General features: G+C 37.0%; 1 protein-coding gene across 3 annotated transcripts; it reads right to left on the bottom strand.

Moving 5' to 3' along the window:
* Positions 1-3,595: 3,595 nt before the first annotated feature.
* LOC145994618 (glutathione S-transferase C-terminal domain-containing protein homolog) lies at positions 3,596-22,115 on the bottom strand. 3 transcript variants are annotated; one of them, XM_083130679.1, is made up of 5 exons: positions 21,816-22,115; positions 15,827-15,975; positions 13,265-13,358; positions 10,965-11,135; positions 6,239-6,323 (listed from the first exon to the last, which is right to left on the bottom strand). In XM_083130679.1, exons 1-4 carry the CDS (start codon positions 21,890-21,892, stop codon positions 10,973-10,975), a joined length of 483 nt encoding a protein of 160 aa, XP_082986805.1. In that variant the 5' UTR covers positions 21,893-22,115; the 3' UTR covers positions 6,239-6,323; positions 10,965-10,972. The 3 variants fall into 3 exon arrangements, with proteins under 3 accessions (XP_082986804.1, XP_082986805.1, XP_082986806.1); XM_083130680.1 differs by having other exon boundaries at positions 21,848-22,113; XM_083130678.1 differs by lacking the exons at positions 13,265-13,358; positions 15,827-15,975; positions 21,816-22,115 and having other exon boundaries at positions 3,596-6,323; positions 10,965-11,062.
* Positions 22,116-22,247: the final 132 nt, after the last annotated feature.

Below are 22,247 nucleotides of genomic sequence, written 5' to 3'. Positions count from 1 at the left end.
TTAAAGAAGTGCTTTTGTCTAAATAGGCTTAAAACCAACCACCACCACCCAAAGCCTCCTCCGTCACATTTTGGTATTATTCATATGTTGTCCTCAGATTAAAAAATTCAAGACAAAAATGAATCTCCAAATATGAATAGCAGCATTACACTTCACATCAAATGTTTCCAGATTTCAATTCAATGAGATGTGTTTTGATTGCAGTTTCAAGCACTGCAATACACACAATTCCGAAAATTATTCTAAAGCAAATTCACACAATATATACTTCTGGACAAAAAAAAAAAAAAAAACCGGACACCTTAATACGAGGGTGGATTGAAAAGTTCGTGGCCTGAGTAGGAAGGAAGCTTTTAATTTTAAGTTTCATATATTAGTTGCATAGCTATATCCTTTGGTAGTCACTGTGTAAAATTTCATTTCATTTCATTGCTCTATTGTTTCAGGTGAGGACTTTTAGTGGGCAGAAGTGACGGAAATTTGTGACATGGAGAAAATAGAGCATCGCGCTGTCATTAAGTACCTGCATAAAAAGGGCTTAACACCACAGCAAATTCATACGGACATGGTAGAGACGCTTGGAGACTCCGTGCCCTCGTATTCCATGGTGAAAAAGTGGGTGGCTGAATTTAAGCGTGGAAGAAACAGCATTGAAGATGACCCCCGAAGTGGCAGGCCTGCAATGTCGACCACAACAGAAAATGTCAATAAAATTTGTGACCTGATTTTGAGTGACCGCAGAATCAAAATCCGTGAGATAGCTGAGACTGTGGGTATTTCCTATGAGCGAGCACAAAACATTATCGTGAACGATTTAGGGTTTTCTAAGGTGTCTGCGAGATGGGTACCCAAGTTGCTTTCAGTTGAACACAAACGCACTCGACTCACCCTTTCCCGTGATTGTTTGGAACTGTTTGAAAGTGATCCGGAGGAGTTTATTGGCAGATTTGTGACTATGGACGAGACATGGGTGCACCATCATACACCGGAATCAAAACAACAATCAAAGCAATGGAAACGACAAGGATCTCCTACCCCAAAGAAAGCCAAACAGGTTTTGTCGGCAAACAAGGTTATGGCATCAATATTTTGGGATGCTATGGGCGTTATCTTAATCGATTTCTTGGAAAAAGGAAAGACTATCAATTCTGAATACTACTGCACCCTGCTGCGACGTTTACGCGAGGAAATTAAAATTAAGAGGCCAGGAATGCTGCGAAGAAAGGTGTTGTTTCACCAGGATAATGCACGCGTTCACACGTCCCTTGCATCCATGGCAGAAATTCATTCCTGTGGGTTCGAACTGTTGCCGCACCCATCCTATTCGCCTGATCTGGCCCCCTCGGACTTTCACCTGTTTGGAAACCTGAAAAAGTTTTTGGGGGGTCAGCGATTTTCTTCGGATGAAGAGGTGAAAAGTGCTGTACTGGGGTATTTTGCAGACCTTGAGGAATCATTTTTTAAAAGTGGTATAGCAGCGTTACCGGAGAGGTGGCGTAAATGTATCTCCCTCGAGGGGGATTACGTGGAAAAATAAAACATAACTTATCCAAATATCTTCTCATTTTCTAGGTCAGGCCACGAACTTTTCAATCCACCCTCGTATTTGACATCTGAATTGCAATTACTTATGAATTATGCTCCCAGTTAAGTATTGAACAATATTTATTTCACTTTCCCTGGCTTTTTAAAGTATATATCATAGAATAATTATATCGGCTTTAACATGCACAATAATTTCTGCAACATTTAGTTAGCCTTCAAATCAGAATTTATGCATTATCAAATAAAAGGCAAGTGTCAGGGTTTTTTTTTTTTTTGTCCATAAGTGTAGTATCAGTCGTATCGGTGCATTTTGAGACATTGAGAAAAACAATGCCATTCTGGCAGGATTCAATCATGCATCTCCTGACAAACGGGATGTGTAATGCCTGTATTTGCCACATGAGAAATAATAGAAAATATCTTTCATATCCATGACATAATTATGTAGCTGCTGCTCCACATCTAAAAAGCCCACTTCTTGGATGGAGCTGCCTTCAACTTTTGCTTCCGCTATTCTCTTCCACTTGCCCGACCATGTTGAATTTTCGAGTCTCAGTCCTGTTATCGTTTTCCTGCATATACCACAGAACTTGCGATTGGAAAACAGCAGTATAATTCGCCCTCCTTCACATTTTGATCTCACTTTCTTTTACTACAGAATAAACAAGGTGGTTTCAGAAGTGAAAGCTTTGAGATGCAAAGTGGAGGGAGAGGGGTGGGAGGTGGCATGGGTTTGTTAGCGACTCATTATAAATGCAAGATGACATTCTCATCTTTGTTCACATAGCAACAGGTAATTCATTGAATAGGTATGATGTCATTCGCTCTTGATCGGCATAGCATCAGGTTTATGACCTGTAACTTAGAAAGCAATTTCTTGAACCAGAATTGTACTGTGCATTATGTATGAAATATAATTTTTGTCATTTTCCCCCCATCAAAAACCAGGGTGCACATTATGTGTGTTTAAATACAGTATTTGCAATTATAACGCAGGGTATGAAGAGCTACACTTACTTAATGCAAATTCTCTTATTGTGTCTGAAATTTCTATCTCTCTGCTCACAGGCATAAGACAGTGCACAAGTTATGCTTCTAACTCCTTTACACCTCCCTCAGTTCACATTGGATTCACAACTGAACAAGAACATTCTGAAAATTTAGTTCCCTCTATTCGGAACAATGCCATATACCAAGAATTATATATACAGTCACAGACACTTCTGGATTGGAACAATCCCATTAACTTTCAATGGAATCGTTAAAAGCCAGAAGTGTCCATGACTACAAACAAATTTAAACCAACATTGTACCCAAGTTGTGGGGATCAAAGAGGCAGTGACATTAGCACGAGAGTGGTAATTTGAATTGTGAATAGTTTATCCATGCAAGAAATAATATGGAAATAAATTTAGTATGAAATCTTGCAATATCTTCCTTGGGGGTGAAATCCACAGTGACATATTGTGTTCACTGTAGTAGGACTTTTCATACTTTCCTGAAAGTTTTCTCACAACCCAATTACACCTTGATGTTGAACAACCAAAAACACTTTTATTTTTTTAATTACAGTAAAGCACCACTTCAATATTTCCCGATTTTATTTTTACTGCATTATATAATCAAATTTTATGGTCCCAATAAAGCAAAAAATTATAAAACTTTCATGATTTTCTACATTTTATCATTGGTCCCTTGAAAAACATAAAATCAAGATTCCACTGGGTGTTGCTTCAAAGGTAGGTTGGGTATGCTACTTTTCAGCCTGGGCGAAGTTCTACACCTGCCAGTGATGATGTACATTAATGTAGGCACCAGGGGTGGCTTGTGGTTTGGAGCTTTGGTGGTTGCAGTCAAAGTCAAATTTGTAATTATACATAATATTATATGTACATATTGTGTGTGTGTGTGTGCGTGTTTGTATTACAACCATTTATTCCTATACGAATCTAGCAAAGACAATGTCTCACATTCAAACGACACCTCATCTCAACTCCATCCCCTGCCTGGAAGGAACACAAAAAAAAGACACAGAAAAAACACACAATCCTGACGGTGCAAACATAATTTTGCTTTTATTTCATAAATAACAAAGGAAAAATTTACATAATTTCAACTAGCAGGAAGAAAATTTTAAAGTTTATTATGCAAGTTTCACTTTTCATTGAGCATTATTTACTTTCAATGGAATGCCAATTTTCCCAGCTCATACGATCATGTCAAATTTTGCTCTGTATGGAGATCACCTGCCATAATGATACATACATTCACCCTTCTCAAGCAGAATCAACTACATTTTATAAAAATCATCGGTCTCATTCTATTTCAGTATTATCTGTAGAATAGCACAATATGATGTAACATGATAAGACATAATTGCTTTGGTTCTATACGACTGGAAAGATGGCCAAGAAGAAAACATTATGAAGCAGTTACAATTAATTTGCAATCTTATCTATTTACTACAGATCTTTTAAGACTTTAGCAAAATCCAACCAGTACTGTACTGAAATTACAAAGTCCATAATACTCAACTACGGAAGATAAAATGGAAGGCTGACAATAGCACAATTACAACAACTTCATAGTAAGCTCTCTTGTCAGTAAAGATTCAAATTTTGCCTATTGTTTTTAAAAAGATGCATGTTCGCAGGTACACATGTGTAAAGCAATTACTAAAATCACATGAACATTTCCTCATTTTCTACTTTCAAAAGAATAATAACATATCATAAAGCATAACAGCTTTCACTAAACAATACACAGTACCTAACAACTCCAGTATATACAATTATTTAATTTTAACATAATAAATGCACTCAAATTTTGTCAATATGTAAAATATTACACTTATTCAGCCTTATATTACCTCAAGTATCCATAAATTCCGATTGGTAAATGACTTCTGAACATTAAAGCATTTTCCCCTTTACAAAGCTCTCTCTTTCTCTCTCTCTACTCTTTTAAATATTGTTTCTCTGAAGGAATACCAACAAGAAGATTGTTCTTTGGTGTGCACGATTCTGGAATGAGTTTAGCCATGAATACCTCATAACCCACTTCCCTTGCTTGTAAGCATCTATCGGTATCAATGATGCCCATACATTTCTTTCCCTGGTCTGTCTTCACGTTGTTTTCATCATGGGTTTGATCAGCCGAATGCCCAATCACCAAATATTCTCTAAGGGTCATGGAAGATTCTTTGAACACCTGACTACGTGGATATGTTATGATGTGGTTATTTTGCACCGTGCCATAGCAGCAAGGACAACATATAAACACAGCTCGTTGTTCTATGCATCGTTGTATAACTAGATCCGTTGCAACTCCACAAGCATGAAGAGACACACCTATGTTGAAGGACCCTTTGTAATAATCTAGATTGCATTGGTAAAACACTACATTTGGAAGACTCAGCTTTTTTACTCTTTCTCTCGCTCTCGTTAAGGATTCTTCTTTGTTTTCCAAAAGAATGACCTTACACCTTGGTAGAAAATGAGCGAGGATTATTCCCAAATGACCACTACCGGAACAAAAGTCTACGATTGTACCACCGGGGGTGGCAATTTTGAGAACGGCTTTGGCTAGGTTTTCTAGCTGTTGGCTCTTTCTCTCTAGACGAGATGCCGGCAGGTTCCCACCTTTAGGATGAGCCTCATATGGTACAGCCTCCCAATCAAACTCCACGTCATAGCCGAATGGTTGATCATCCCACTCCAACATCAACTGAAGATTCTCAATGCATCTGAGTGAATTATCAACATCCTGCTGCCTTGTGAAAACTCTATTTCTTGGTTTGTATCTCCGCGGGTCACTTTTGTACAAGCTCTGATTTGGGACCTTAGGCGTAATGTATTTCGCATAAAGCTTACCACTTACCAAACTGGGTATATCACTTATAATGGATAATGCTTCTTTTATCTCGTCCCGTTCCAAGATGCAATCTAACCATTTTACAGTTAGCGGAATGTACTGCTGCAAATACACGCTATTAAGAGATTTTAATATTATATACATACAGGGAAATAAAATTACATCAGCTAGTGTTATAGAAGGCCCTTCTGCGTACGTGTGCTCTAAAACAAACTCGCTACCTTGGCTACTTTTGTCATCGGTTGGCACATTGTGAAGTTCATTATCTCCCACCTCCATAACTTTCCTTCTGCAAGCTGCCTTTGATTTCGCATAATCTTGTTTCTGCTTCAGGATATTGTGGATTCGTAAAGGTTGTCCCATATGATGCTCAAATCTCATTACATCTTCAGGAATCACAAACTCATTCAAGTCTGAAATTTGTGGCAAAGACAGTAGTTTATTCACAGTTCTTATAATATCTATTTCACAAAATCTGGTCCACAAGGACGATTCTGCACAAGCCATCAAGCAACCCTGCCTAAATCCCAAAAGAGTTTGAGAATGATGGCCAAGATGCTGCGATACAGTGCTCTTGATTACCTGACGTAGAACAGCACACAGTCCAGCAACGCAAGTATTACCATTACTTAAAACAATACCTGGTAATTCACATGCTTTCATTAGATCGGGCACATCCTCCTCTTTAATCACTTCATATCGCATATTTGATGTCTTCACTCTGAACTTTACATCATTATCTGTGGCCTGTTGGACAACAAAGAGAATGCGTACATTTGGATCTTTACAATACTGCAAAGTGAAAATTGTTACAAGGCTGGTTAAAGGTGCCAAGACACAACCATCTCCGCAATCTCCAGGTTCAGAAAATATTTCTACAAAGAGCTCATCCATGACTTTGAGATCTGAAATAGAACAAAAAAAGCACAATGATAGAGAAACAATTTTACAGATATCACCACATAAGTAACATGTAATAGGACCCTCGACATTCACAGTGGGTATCAAGTAGGGATGGCCAAATCCTGATTTTTAACTATCAGGAATGCAGATAGTAGAATCTGTATTTCGGAAGAATTTGTATTTCAAGTCAAGTCTCCTGAATCTGTTTACAGCCAAGTTCATTTCCATATTGGAAAAAAGAGTAGATTTAAGGATTTAACTGAAAAGCAATGAGATTTAGTGTTGTGACAAGAAGCATTGTGAAGCTACAGCTGTTCTTCATTTTGGCCAAACATGCCCACATTGTTCGATGTTGATTTTAGATTCCTTTTCAGCGATAGTGTTGCAAAAGAGTGGAATTTTCATTGATTCAATAATTTTTTGCTTAATGCACATGCACCTTCTGATGCCAAAAGAATATCATCACTTGCGCCTGCATTTTGCTACCGATCTCAAACTATGGAATCGTATACACCAAGTGTCACATTTCCTTCTGCTTTCGACCAAACTGTTCCTGCTCTTATATGGCATACATACAAACATCAGATTACATGTGATTGTTGCGGAACTGATACCAACTTCTTTTGGTTATGCCAATTATTGTTGGCCAAAAAAAGAAAGCATATACAAGTACTGATAAACGTACTGCAATCAGCTCATTGAAGAAGGGAAACACACTGTATTGCTAAGCACAACTGGCTTCTATACAATTTTGTTAATAAAATATTAAAACAGGAAAGTAGGGTCAAACAGTTTTACAAAGCACCCCTCTGAAAAAGGCCATAAAATAGGCTCAAGTGAAAACTTGTACAGGTTGAAAGGGGAAAAAATTGCTTCATCAGGAAAGCGATTTATCTCAAGGCATGATTTGATATAATTTTGTACAATTACAGTGAGATTGTTTATTGCCTTATTCCATAATCTTGTATATTTATTTGCCTTTGAAACAAGTGTTTAATTCTTGCTCATAGCTAATGTGTGAATCTTTGTCTCAAGTCCACTTTATTACGGAAACCATATTTTTTCCAATGAAAATTGCACTTACGATCCCATAATTATAAAGGTGGCAGTGTTAACCCTTCCAGCATCGGGGGAGGATGACTTACAAGCAATTCAACAAATTTCCATTTCACTGGGATGTATGTTAGTAGCAGTTTTAGTGTTCCACCCTTCCCCCTTCAGGTAAAATTGGGACACTTAATGAAATTTAATCGAGAATACTGTAACGTTTATAAGCTGTGATAACACCAGAGGGGTGGACACCCTGCTGTAAGCAAGTCCTCACCCCAAATAGGCACGTAAAAAAAATAATGAAATATACCACTCCAAAAAAAATCCTTTCCTCTAGTTTCTCCGCACTTGGTTTTCACTATTTATACTAGCTTTGTCACTACATATAACAGAAAAGTAAACTCTCGAATTTTTTTTTCAGAATAATACATGTACTAAATTAAATCACTTGCAGCAAAATTAGGCTCAATGCCGTAACGCAGCTGCTGCTGAAATAAAAGTAAATTTACTACTTCAGATTAAACTTTCTTTTCATCTACGCTTGTTCAAGAAGGCCTTTATATTTAATTGACATTTTCTGTGAACTTTAAGGCTTGATTCACATCTATGCTCAAGCAACGCTCAGGTCAATGTGCCCTCAAGCTCTGCTCACGGTCAGGGCATATCCACACTAACAGTCAAGCTTCGCTCCAGTCAAGGTACGATTAACGTGAGTCTGGCGTTGGTTTCTTCACAGAGAATACTGATTTTCCTGTATAAAAAGCCTGCTGATTGTGCTAACTACAATGTTTAAGAGATTTTCAACGACGAACTTGTCTGTTACAGCACTGGCATTTATTAGAAGAAAATAAAGAACAAAAAGAATTGTGAATACGGGGATTGATTGATTTGGTTGATTTACTTTGCATTTCTGCCAGTTTTGAGAAGAGGATGTGTTGTGATATGAAGAAATGAATGAAGGGACATCACAAAGAACATCCATGCCAAGGCCAGGATTCGAATTTGTGGCACCTGGCATCGTAGCACGCTGTGCTAACCACTCAGCCATGGAGGTTGGCTATTAAAATATAATACTACTGTTTACTGATATACTTTCTGTTTGAAATCGGCAAATGTTTATTTGCAGCTACAATGTGCAAAACTGTACATGTCAACAGTGGTAAACAGTACTTATTCCGTCTAGGTTTGGCATGAACATTTCCGGGCTCATTGTTTCATATCGACATTGTTGACTATTTCTTTTATCAGGAAGTTTCAGACACAACACGTGACACATAAACATCAGGTTTTAAGCCTAGTTTCAAGGACCCGATTGTTACGCACATGGTGTGAAAAGTCATATTCCTTGTTAACTAAAAAAAGGAATCATTTTGTTCAGTTTTCCGTAAACAAAGAACAAGTTCATTGTTAATCTTGATCCGGAGCTAGATATCAATAATGATTTTTTTCACTTGGCATAAGGTTGACCAACACCACCTTTCCCTTCGCATGCACACAAATGACTTTTTTTGTTGTCCGGAAAAATATGACCATCAACGGGTTAGTTTTTTGATTTAAGGATTTTAATTCATGCAAAAAAGGTCATTACAACTTGTGCTTACAGATCATATTTGTGGTTAGTCCACTATTGAATTTTTTCACTGACTTAATTATAATTTGGTTGTTTCAGTCAGTTTTTTTTTTTAATTTATTTTACTCGGGTCCATGAAATTGCATATTTTCACCGATGTTTTACAAACATAATTGAGAGAAAAATATTTTAGGATTTTTTTGCATGATGCCCCGCATCAATCAATTTCATCTATACTCTCCTTTCTGCTTTTCAATAGGTCTTTGACTTCTGCCTGATCATCTTCTATGCACAAAACTGGGTTACGTATCCTCTGCAATGAGGCTGAAGACTGATACTGAACTGTGGGTCGAGCGACACAGACGTTCACATCAACGATCAAGCTTTGGCAAAGTCAAGCTCCGCCCCCTCATGCTCCAGACAAATATTCTTTCCACCTGATCGTGATCGAAGCGAACCTTGACTGAACCGCTATGTGTGAATGCTTCTATTTAATAATAATTCAACAATATTTGACCGCACTGTGAGCGAAGGGTGATCTGAGCATAGATGACTCCCAGTAAGGGGAGGCTCAAGATAATATTTTCACTCGAGTGAGTGGATGTTTGATGACCACCCAACTTTTCACCTCGTACTGTATTGAGAAGTCAAGAACACCCCTCCATCATCACACAAGAGCTTGCGTAATCACCACACAAAGGACGATGTTGTGTCGAACTCTTCAAAATATTGCTCATAAGCACAGGACAGTATTCACAACTCTCTTGGACTCAAACTACTCTAACAAAATGGCAGCTTGTTGGCGCTTCTGCAGACAAAAAGAAATCCAAATACCCTTCGAATCCAGATTTTATACCAAATCCAATTCTCCCCATAAGGTTGTTCCAAAAATAATGAAAAGTATGCATATTGCATAATTTTCAGGATATTTACACTCAAAAAGTGTTGGGAGGCATTTTTGTGGACCCTGCATAATATGCACACTCTGGAAAGTATCTGCTGGCATCAGTTCAGCCCTAGTATCAATTATGATCTAATTTCTCCTTGGAAAAGCATATGTAGGTATGCTTATTTATTGTCTAGAAGTGATTTGGTGAGGAAACAATTATTCCCAACTACAATGATAGGCCCCAAAAAAAAAGTTGCAGCATATATAGAAACAATTAGAATCAATGACATATATTTTATTCTTATGTCCTACCTGCATCATATGTGACTTACACAAGAGGCTCATGTCATGCTACATGTGTTTACAAAGAACATTTTCATGCAGAGTAACAGATTGACTGTAGAACTACGATCCAAATTACTTGAATCCAAATTTCATTTGATTGAAATCCAGGATTACAAATCCTGTGTGTGTGTGTGTGTGTACCTTTTTGACTTGCACTTTTTTATTAATTCACTGTGCGCTACACAAAACACTTTTATTTGATAAACACACCATGGACATACAGCAAGGCTGATGTTTTATTTTTCAATTCATGTTAAGGGAAACATTTTGGTGCATACTGATGTTAAAAACCAATGATCAGTAAAATGCTTGCAATTTTCACTTCTACAAAATTAAATTTTGTCAAATCAAATTAAATCTTAATTGCCTTATGGGTTGTTTTATTACATGGTGATGAACTAATCAGTCAACACTATTTTTTATCAATAACATATATTATAGGAGATATTATAAATATTCTTAATAGCAGTAATACGCATTTTACTTCTCTCCAAAAAGAATGTCTTTTCTTGCAAATACAGTGGAACCACAATTTACATTTCCCTCCATTATACATTCAATGTTCATGGCCCCCAATAGAGCAAAATGCTACACAATTTTCCCATTTTTTACATTTTCCCGCATTTTTAATTCTTTCAACTTGGTCCCATGAAAACCGTAAAATCGAGGTTCCACTGTATAGGCATTTCCTACATAAACTTCAATCAAGTGATGGACCAAACCTCTTCACCAATCCCAAGCAAGACACACAATCAATACACTGTAGAAAATATGAAAATAATTTAGTACCTATTACTTTAAACTCCAGCTGCCAATTGTCTCTGAATACGTTTAAGCATCCTATGGTCTAGAACCCTCTGACGAACAAAAACAACACCCGATGAAACAAGCCCCATGAGAAACATTATTCCTTCAAACATCCAGAAACGTCGCTCTTCAATCCATGTCACCTTCTCGCAGCTATACACAGAGAAACAAATAAAAATTAAAAACTAAATAGTGAAAACATTTAAAAACATGAATCCAATTTAAATTAATCTGTGAAAAGGTAGGGCAGCAAATTTGTTCATTTATTTCAACTGTGCATTATTTGCTACTAAAAGTAATAGTATTAGACTAACTGAAAACAATTAAATTCCCCACCATGAAACATTGATTCCTACTGGTACACATGCAAGTTTTCGGTAGGCTGCATGCCATCAATAAAGGTGCAGAACACTACCAATGTCTTTGTCCGTCCAACAAAAATTGCAAGAAAACCATGTAGAAGGTTAGTTGGTTCACTGACTTATTTATTGTGGTCCACACTACCTATCATTGTGGTACGTTTAGATCCACTTTATGCCCAGATAGGCTGATCGGGACTGCATCTACAGTTTAAAGTTGGTTCCAATTGGTCCTGTACCAGGGATCAAACCTGGGATCTCTTGATTAAAAGACAACATCTTTACCACTATGCCATAGGCAAGGTCTTTATTGCAATTGATGTTTCATTTTACACGACAATTTACTCGGGAACTATAATAATAGCAATTGACACTAAAATTAAAATGTTTGTTAAAGTACATTTGGGTCATTCCATGCCAAATCATCCACAATTTTCTGAAAATTTCACCCACCATCGCAAATTTTGATTAAATTCAGTATACTTATAGAACTTCTGATGCTGATTAGAGGGGTTCAGAAGTTACATGCTTTTTAATATCTCTGTGTACGCCGCATGCGGCTCCACTTTGAATGACACGCATTAGGTTATAAATGATTATATCTTCCCTCAAATTTGCCATAGAACCTTCAAGTTTGTGTCCTTTTTTTCAGAATAGTGTGAGCTTTCATTTAAATAAGGTTTCAGGTGAGTGTATAAAAACCATGTATTTTATGTATAGTTTTGTTTTTTAGAAAAAACAAATAAACTTCAACACCAAATTTTATGCAATGCCCACCCCACCCACCTTTCAATTTCCCCCAAATTGTATATGTAGGTAGCTCCGAGCATGTTTTAATGCCTGATGACAAAATCAGGATGGGCGGTTCAGACAGGGTGATAAAAAAATGAATTGCATCAAATGACATTAAAAATTAATCTTATTAAAAAGTCTTATTTATTGTTACTCTTCACAGGGATATATAATATGAAGTTAGAATTAATACACATTTGTGCTGATTGAAGTTTTTCCAAATGGAGCTTTTATGCCATACCACAGAAAATCTCCTTCTAATGGGGTGGTTGGAACAGTTAAAAGACTTGTATAGACTTCTACCGCATCAAATAACAAGTGAGGCAATGATGTACCGATTCTGTAGAAATAGTATTCAAGGTATATGTTTCTTATTAATCACCTACAGTGAAATGACTAATACCCACAGTAAAATGTTTCAGCGATTGCGAAGTGCTACAACAGTACCAGGAAGATTAAGTATATACTATTTTGAACTTACAGGTTATTTACAGTGTTCGGTAAGTTACTTTTTAAAATTAACTGAGTTACAGTTACTCATTTAAAAAGTAACTCAGTTACAGTTACTGGAACTTTTGAAAGTAACCGTAAAAGTAACTTACAGTTAATGATTATTGATTTCCATGAAGACTTGCATGTTTTACTTATGTTTCTGGTACATAATAGGTCTTCATAGATTTATATTATTACAGCAAATAATTTCATCATGTCATCACTCATCCCCATCTTCACAATTAGCCAACAGTGGCACAAAAGCGAAATAATGTAAACTAAATCAATCAAATCCAATACACAACCGATACTTTCAAATACATCAGTATCAGCCTTACTTTTTATGTTTAATCGTAACAATGAGGGTATATGATCATCAGATGGAACAAACTGATAAAGGAATACCATTTCCCATGCCAGAGCTCAAACCTGGAACCCTCCATGATTAGAGCATGAGTTGACTACTCAACATGCTCAGTCACCAAGATGGTGTCAATATTAACGTCCAATTTTATGCAAAAAAAAGATTTCCACAATACAATTAATATTTATTGTTTCAAGACTTTCACAATATGATTAATATTTATTATATGTCAAAAGTTACACTGCATAAATCGCTGTACAAAATAAATAGCTTACCTTTTGAAAACTTCACCAGATTTTTCGCATAGCACCTTCTCTTTGTACTGTGTGGCAACACATGCAGGATTGCTTTTGCTATTAATTTCAAAACCTGAAAAAAATATAAAATTATCTTCAGTTGTCATGTTATTTGTATACACGGTTGATGCACAATAAGTCACATCTGATACTTTTCTGCTTGTTGTAATTCGGAAGTGTTATATTATGTTATCACTGTATAATCACTCTACGTCAAATCACACACCTCAATCTAACTCCCACCAAATGTTATTAAATTTGGTGAGTTGATGAGGAATGTGAAGGAAAGTGCACGTGCAAATGTCTACAGCTTTGTGAAAAATAGACTTCAAGCAACTTTCCAACAAAAAATGAGATACTTAGGCCAGCATGTTGAAAAAATGTAATGTAACATTAGGCTTGTTCTGGAAATGAAGGAATGCTCTTTCCATAAAAATGAGCAATGTATCAAACAATTGAAATTTTGATATCAAAGTCATGCAATGTGACCTTTAATCTTGATATTTACATAATCTTTATTTTAATTTTTCTTCGAATAATATACAGTTGAACCCTGATTTTACATTTTCCTTCATTATACATTTAATCATCATGGTCCCGACGGAGTAAATATGTTATAAAATTTTCCTCCATTTTACATTTTCCCGCATTTAAAGTTTTTCCAGCTTGGTCCCCTGGACAACATAAATTCGAGGTTCCACTGTGTGTTATGCATTCTTAGGTTGCCTCTCATTCCAGGATGCCCGCATAGGCGTAGTTTCATCCATACACTTCAGGGGGGGGGGGGGGAGAAGGGGGGCTTACTGGGACTAGCATTATTCATTATTTAATCAATTACGAAAATCACCATGGCCATTCTCCTTGGGATGCAGATGATCCCCACATCATCTTATGTAAAGAAAAAAAAAATGGAATTGTGTTTGTGTCAAGTGTTACTTTTATGAAAGGAATAAATACACTATTATAGATGGTTGCAAAAATGTTACAGTGTTAGAATTTTAACGGGTAATCATGTGTTCATGGCAATGAACAAATTATAATGCTTGAAGGCAAAGTGCTGAGAATCACTTGCAATTAGTTCCGTGGAAAAAACTAAGATATTACACAAATTACATAATTGTTATACTGTCGGATTAAAAATTATGAATAATCGAGTTTGGACTCCAATTTAACCAGTAGACCTACATAAATATGAATTACATGAAAATTTAGCTTATTCAATTCTATATTAATCTATACTAACATTTTTTTTTGCGAGTATGCCTTTATTTTCTATCGCTGTGAGAAAAAAAAGTACATTTTTTTTAGTTTTGCAAACGATCGCTCCCTTTGAAATTCTATAAATAAAAAAATGGGTGGTCCGATCGTGATGTTATTTTTAAAATTTGTCAAGAAACCATTCTTAACAATTTTTTGTTAGTATTGGGTAGTCCTACAAATACAATGTTGATCTTGTTTTGAAGCACTTTGTATCTGTTTTTAAAAGGCATTATCATTGTTAATTCAGACTGAATAACTTATTTTGTGAATTTTTATTCAATGAAGTAAAGATGTAAATGGAAAGTGGCAACACCGTATGCACTTACTCGCAGTGGTTGAATCAGTATATTACATTTGACATTGGTTTCAGGGTGTCTATTCGTACCTCTTCACATGTAACATACTCAAAATTGCATGGAATACAAACTGAGAGACTGTGGCTACCATGTTGATAATGCTCTTACCAGTGTACAGCCTGAATGGTGCACGCTACGTTGAAAATTCAAGCACTTTAAGACTGAAGCTCACCTATTTCCAACAACTCCCCCCCCCCCCTTATTCCACGTATCGATATGTGCACTAATAACAAAGTTACCTATGGAACCGGGCTTTTGAATTGCCCTGTATTTCTAATAACTGAGAATGTAAACATCAGCTTCATGTACATTAATTCAAAAAAATATTGTATTTAATTTCGTTCAGACTTTTACTTTCGTATTGTAGGAATTTTTCCATCAAAATATGTTATCATGCATTACCTAACCATTCATACCCTACCCTAACATAACCTAAATCTCTAACATAACTTTGGATCCCATTTGCCCCATTTTTAAATTTTGTACAATCATTGAGTAATAGTGTACGTATGACAAATATTTTTTTTTAAAAAAAAATTAAAACACTCATTTTCGAGAAGATGCCTTACAAAGTTCTCTTGATACAACCTTCAATTGTCTTTTTATCCTGACATAGGCATGCAATATATCATGTGAAAGAGCCGTTCAAGGTATTTCCAACACTGTTTGAATCAGTTCTATTGCAAAATATTACAATTTAAAGTTAACAAGATGTTGAAAAAAATAGTCAAAATCGCACATTTTGCACCACTGTAATTTTGGAAATACAAAAGATATGGATCTACAACTTTGCATATTTTCATACCTCAGGTGGCCCTTCCAGAATGCCAAATTTCAAATGAATCAAAAAATGTAAGATTGAGGACTTTTTGATTTGACATGGAATGATCCCTTTATTTTATCAGACATAGTGAACAGTATTTACCAGTGCATGGATGGCAATCTTCCACAACTTTGTATTGCTCTCGTAACCAGCATGTTTCCTGGGTTGATGTGTTTTTCCCTTGGTGTTCCTGATGATGGTTCGACCCTGATGTCCAATGACTTTCAACAACCAAGACTAATATTGTCAACCTGAAATAAGATTAAAACTTGCTTAGATTCCCTATGAGTAAAATTGCATGACTCAACAAAACAGTCTGCGTGCTGTATGGTGGTTGTACATGAACTGAGGATCAACTACCTTAACTTACATGATGGTCCAGAGTAAACTGCATTTGGTACATCCTGTCATGTTTTCTGCGCTAGCCGAGCTTTGGCATTTCTAGCAGAAACTATGCAGCATTGCCCCTGTAGAAGGAGTGAACACCATGTTGGGGGAAGCCGAAGCCAGGCTGCAGATAAGATCTATGGGAATGCACAAATTCAATGTACTTAAAAAACAAGCTTCTTCCAGACACAAATAAAACATGTGGGAGTTAGAGTAAAACGTAGCAAGAGCGTTTGTGTAAGCCCCTCTCTTCTGGCTTCCATCCGCTCCTCATTGCCCAGCAAATGACTTTTCCCTACTTTCTTATTACGCCCCGTCTAGTTTTCTGGACTTTTTGACACTCGGTGTAGTGCAGGTGTATTCCAGTGTCGGGCTGGTTCAAGGAAACTACATTCAACAAGTAGACGAATAGCAGTGTTAAAGTTCAGAAGATTCCTGTCTGCTGCTTTAAACATTCATTTGATTAGTTAGAAAGACCACGTGACCATACATCACACACTACACCGCTCCACATGGTGCAAATGGTGCAGACACCACATATGCTACCTGACACCAAATCAACGAAGTAGACGAATCGGTGTTCCACCATGTAACCAACTAGATGCATGAGTGCAGAGAGAAAGTAAAACAGTGCAGGGAACTAGACAGGGCTATTGCCACCGAAACTGCCGAACGATCGCTAGAGCAGGAAACGTGACAGGTTGTAACAAATGCAGTTTAGTTTAGGAAAGTGATGTTTAGACACCACAGTAATTTCACTGTTTCTGCATGTGCTTACATTATCTAAAACAAATTTAAATTTTTTTAACACACAAATTCAGAAAATGGCACCATGAACATCTGTACTAAAACACACGAGTTACCTTCAAATCATAAATAAATAAACAAACAAAATTGGCATGTGCAAGAGTATGCATGTACACTCTCACACGCACACACAAATAATGTATATATACACCACAGGAATAGAATAGAAAAGAGCCAGAAGAGTGGAAATACAAAAATATGTGAGGTAGAAGACAGTAAAAAGTTTCCACAAATAAGAAATTGATATCTCACAGTCTCTTCGAATGTGGTGTGGTGCATTTGTTGGGTGGCTAGGTTGAGTCCAAGGAAGGAAAGGGGGGGGGGGGGGGTTAGTGGCATGCATGCCTGATATGTAGGCCCTTTTTCATGGCCTGCAGGAAGAGGTGTCTGTGCATGGGTGTAATAAGTGGCCGCACGGAAACAGTTGTTAAAGGTGATGATGTTGCTGTTGGCAGCGACAGTGAGGTTGGAGTTCTGGGTTGAAGAATGGCTGCCCACACCAACAACCACCTATAACAACTGTTTCCATGTGGCCATTACCCACTTATTACTTAGACGCACAGACACCTCTTCCTGCAGGCAATGGGAAAGGGCCTATATATCAGGTACGTATGCCACTATGACCCCCCACCCCCACCCGAGACTCAACCTAACCATCCAATAAATGCCCCATCCCTTTTCCTGCCCTCCTCAACTTCAACCTTCTACTATGCAGTAAACACTTGCAAAAGCTCCTTCTCATCAATGCCGGATATCTGAACTGTCTGAACTATCTAAAACTGTAAGAGATATTTACACCGGGTTTCTGCATTATAAAGCCTCATCCATTGAGATATTTTTCAATGCTTAAAATTATCAGTTCACTCCATACAGAAAATTATATAAATTAATAACTGACGGAAAGCAGCATTCAAATTTTTCCAGAAATGAACTTCTAAGTGAGAAAAATATGTAAGAATTATCGAAGGGTCATAATTAGACATTTGATGACTGATGCCATCCATGTCAGTCTGTCATTTGCAACCAATGACCAATTAATGGTCATGTGCAACATTTGATGAATTTTTGACTGGCGATTTCATGGGTTGAGTGAAAAGTGCAATTTTTGGGACATATCTCCGTATATGGCAACACTAGCAGGTCGAAATATTGCGAACAGTCGCATGCAACATGTGTCTAAGTATTGGCTATACATTTACGTGAAAAATCAAGATTTTGTGCAGAAATTGAACTCTTGAGGCTGCCCCTGGTTACATTGTTCTCTTCGCTCACTTTCGCCGCTACTGTGCCTGTTTTTTAAATTCATTCAGCATGGCGTATTTATTGGAGCAGTGCGTGTGAATTGCTGAAGAGTATTTCACTACTCATTCCACTCATGTGCAAGAGGTTTTCCAATAAAAATGCCCTGCTTCTGCTGTACCTCACAAAGCAACGGTTTTACAACCAATCAAATACAAACAAATGATCCCACAAATTGTTTAAGAGTTGGTATTTATTGTTGAAAATCAGTTCTGAGATGTTTTCAGCAAATTAACAATGTATTTGAAAATAATGTAATTGCTCTTATTTAGAAAGCTGCTAACTTAAATTTATGAACCCAGTGATAGCCTACAGGATTAGTTTAGTGCATAAAACCCAGTGTAAATATCTCTTACAATTTTCATGATATACATTTTCAAAGTTTGGACTACGCGACTTTTGAAACATACTGTAGTATGCACACAATTGGTAGTAGGTGGTTTCCTGGTGCCTAGCTTTGAAGAAAATTTTTCGAGCACTGTTTATATGCCCGCTAAATCCTCTTTAAGGATAATGCTGACCAGCACTAATCCTGAAAGGTGGCTTACGGAAAACCTCAGACATTGTGGAAGGGAGAGCTGACCAGCCACTACCCACATAAAGTCCGTATTCTCCCAGCCCTGGACCTCAACAAGCGATTTAATCACCTAAACATTCCTGAATACACTGATTTCACGACCAGCGAAATGGCTGGTATTTATACTCGCGGGATTGCACAATTCTATTCCCTGAACAAAAGATTTGGACATATGGAAGTTATTTTTAGTTTTAACAATTACCCCTTCCAAAAAGGCACATCAAGAAACACAATGCAGCAAAATTTACTTACAAAACCACGCAGCGCCGACTGAAAAAGAACCCACTGTTGATAAGAAAGAAAAGAATGCAAGCTTCAACTTGCTTTGAGTTCTTTTTCACTTGGCAGAAACTGAGTTACAATTTTAACAAGGAACAAAATATGCATACAAAAAGATTAGAACTCCTAAAGAATTTATACGAGGCTGTCCAAAATTAAAAATGAAAGTCATGAAAAATTTACCAAAATTTCTTGATCGTAACAAATTTGATAATAGAATAGAAAACTGTTTGAGGATAGAATGGATAATTCCGACCTGTAACTTCTGGCAACGGACTAGCTGTTACCTCCTGCCTTAGAAAATCAGTCCAAAAAAAAGGTAACGATACCTGTGGTGTGCAAAGGAGCCGGACACGGGTACATGACACTATGACCAATTAGATGATTTTTCCACGAAATTTACCTGTGTATTTTTAATTCTCTCAAGATGTTCAGGTTTTCCGGTAAAAATTTACTATCCTTCGGACACCCCTAATTTTTTCGTTTCCTCAATTTTTGACATTCCTACTTACGTATTTCCTTCGCGGGACATTCCTGAAGGTGTATCAACGTTGTTTTGATGAAAGTAAGAGCAATTTTTCACATTACCAGTACGTCTTTCTCGTAGGCCTTTTCGCTCGCCAGACACACAATATGGCGAGTACACCTTTCTACATAATCGCGCGTCGTGCTAGTCTTTTGGCAAATTTTTGACATTCGTACTTACGTATCTGCTTCGTGGAACATTCCTGAAGGTGTACTAACGTTGTTTTGATCAAAGTAAGAGCAATTTTTCACATTACCAGTATTTCTTTCTCCTAGCCTTTCTGCTGGCCTCACACACAATATGGCCCGCACACCTTCCTAAATAATGACGCGTCGGGCATGTCTTTTCTCCATTTTCAATTGTTATGCAGTGTTTCAACCTTCGGAACCCAAGAAATGCCCGTGAACAAACTTCATCTTTTTTTCTCTCGTTCTTTTACGAAGAAAATTATAATCTTTCGTCGTGCTATCCGTGAATCGTTTTTGCGGCTATCTGTCCTGGAATAAGTGGGAAACATCTAGAAATTGTAAAATAAGCGAAAATAAGGCGTTAGTTTTCGGAATTGAAACTGTCGATTTTCGCGAATTTTTTTGTTTCACAACCAAATATATATATTCCTGATACTACCACGACACCAAATTTTAACTATGTTTCCTAACCTAACCATGCACCAATGATTCGTGGGGCTAGCATCAATGGTTCGCAATTATTTCCAATTTCTAGATCCTGATACTAACACGACACCAAATTTTAACTATGTATCCTAACCTAACCACGCGCCAATGGTTCGCAATTATTTCCAATTTCTAGATCCTGATACTAACACGACACCAAATTTTAACTATGTGTCCTAACCTAATCACGCACCAATGGTTCGTGGGGCTAGCGCCAATGGTTCCCAATTATTTCCAATTTCTAGATCCTGATACTAACACGACACCAAATTTTAACTATGTGTCCTAACCTAATCACGCACCAATGGTTCGTGGGGCTAGTGCCATTGGTTCGCAATTATTTCCAATTTCTAGATCCTGATACTAACACGACATTCCTTTCCTTTCTTCATGACCCCGTGTTCAATTAGAAAACCCACTGCATCCTCCACACCCGGTACAAACTTCCCGAACATCAACAACGCTACAGAAAATGATTTGCGTAAGTACTTTCTCCTGTAAATTTGAAGAAATCCGTCTCCGGTATAGTAAAGTGTTACCGAACAATGTTTCATCAAAATGTACAATTTCCAGATGTGACCCCCGGTTTTTTACAACAGATTCGTGACTAGGAGGCCAAAATTAGTTAGTATACCGAAAATTAACAAAATTGGAGACTTTCTCTATATTGTCAATTCTTACCCAATACTGTGTCAAGCATATTTATTTCATCATTTAATTTTGGAGAGGTTATTTTAGAGTAGGCCTACTTCAGAATTTTAGAAAATAAATAATATTTTCTTCTCCTTTGCATCAAAGAATAACTTTTTATTGGCATAGTTGACAACAGTATTTTTCACATTTTCCACGATTGGGATTCACTCCCAAGGTCACGTGGGTGAAACCAGCCTGCAACCATCTATGACCCATACAGCAGAATAGGCGAAATGCACATAAAAGGATAGGGAGATTCCCTCTTGAAGTTGCAAGAGTTGAATGAATATACGATTGTGCAGAAAGGAGATTTTGACGCTCAAATAGGAAATGATCAAAAAGAACTTTGCTTCAGGACTACATTATGTATTAATATTAAATACACTTTAAGTGTAAAAATTACATGTATAAGTCCAGAAACATGGTGGTTGTGCAACTCCACTACCAAAACAGCTGCTGCCACAGATAGGGTGGTTTGTACTGGTGGTGGTAGAGGGAATCCTTTGCTTGTTGAAGGTTTTGTTTCAATTCTACATGACATTGCCCACAACAATGACAGAATATGGTGATGAACATGTGTACACATCTTTGAATTTAACTGTATAATAGTGTGCATATGTGTATGCATCTTGTGGTCCTATTAAAAACAAAACTTCCATAAATTATGCCAATTAAAAAAGACAGGGAAGAATAATAGGGAAGTCATTTTTCTTGTAATAATATTATAAAAAAAATGTGTTCTGCTGCTCGTCACATACCCACAGCATTTTATTTACTTTCTAAAATTAAATAAAAATGCTGTTTTTATCCTTTTAAAACTATTTAGATGCTTTAACCTTTGACACTTACAAACGTGAACCTGTTTCAGATTTCATGCTTACCCTCCTAGAAAAACTATTGCTAAGAGCATACGTTTCTTGCTGCATGATTCTATCATTTTAATATTGTCCCTTGCCACATGGAGTTCATATCACACGCACAAATATTAGCATTTATGTACCATTAAATAATATTTGCTTGCGACCAGCCAGTATCACTTTTATACCGAAACAAAAATTATAATAATAAATCCCTGATATTCGCTATTGCCCAGATGCAAATTGTAGATGACGCAGACGAGAGTTCGTCGTTCATCTGTGGTTTGCAGTGCTTATAAGCACAGGCTACGTTCCTTTCTGTTGTACCATCCCATGGTAGATATGTAACTTGATGTAACTCCACCAAAAATTGCATTTAGGGTTGTGCGCGATGGGGCGGGATCCTGAAAAGTCGGTACCAGGA

This window comes from Lepisma saccharinum, chromosome 11 (genome assembly GCF_977018435.1).
Source record: "Lepisma saccharinum chromosome 11, izLepSacc3.1, whole genome shotgun sequence".
Lineage (NCBI taxonomy): Eukaryota > Metazoa > Arthropoda > Insecta > Zygentoma > Lepismatidae > Lepisma > Lepisma saccharinum.
Note: the sequence above shows the minus strand (reverse complement) of the source record. Positions and strands in the feature narration are given on the sequence as shown.

Bases quoted from the DNA above. Each gene is read 5' to 3' on its own strand.
- LOC145994618 (XM_083130678.1), bottom strand. From the start codon at position 6,312: ATGGATGAGCTCTTTGTAGAAATATTTTCTGAACCTGGAGATTGCGGA.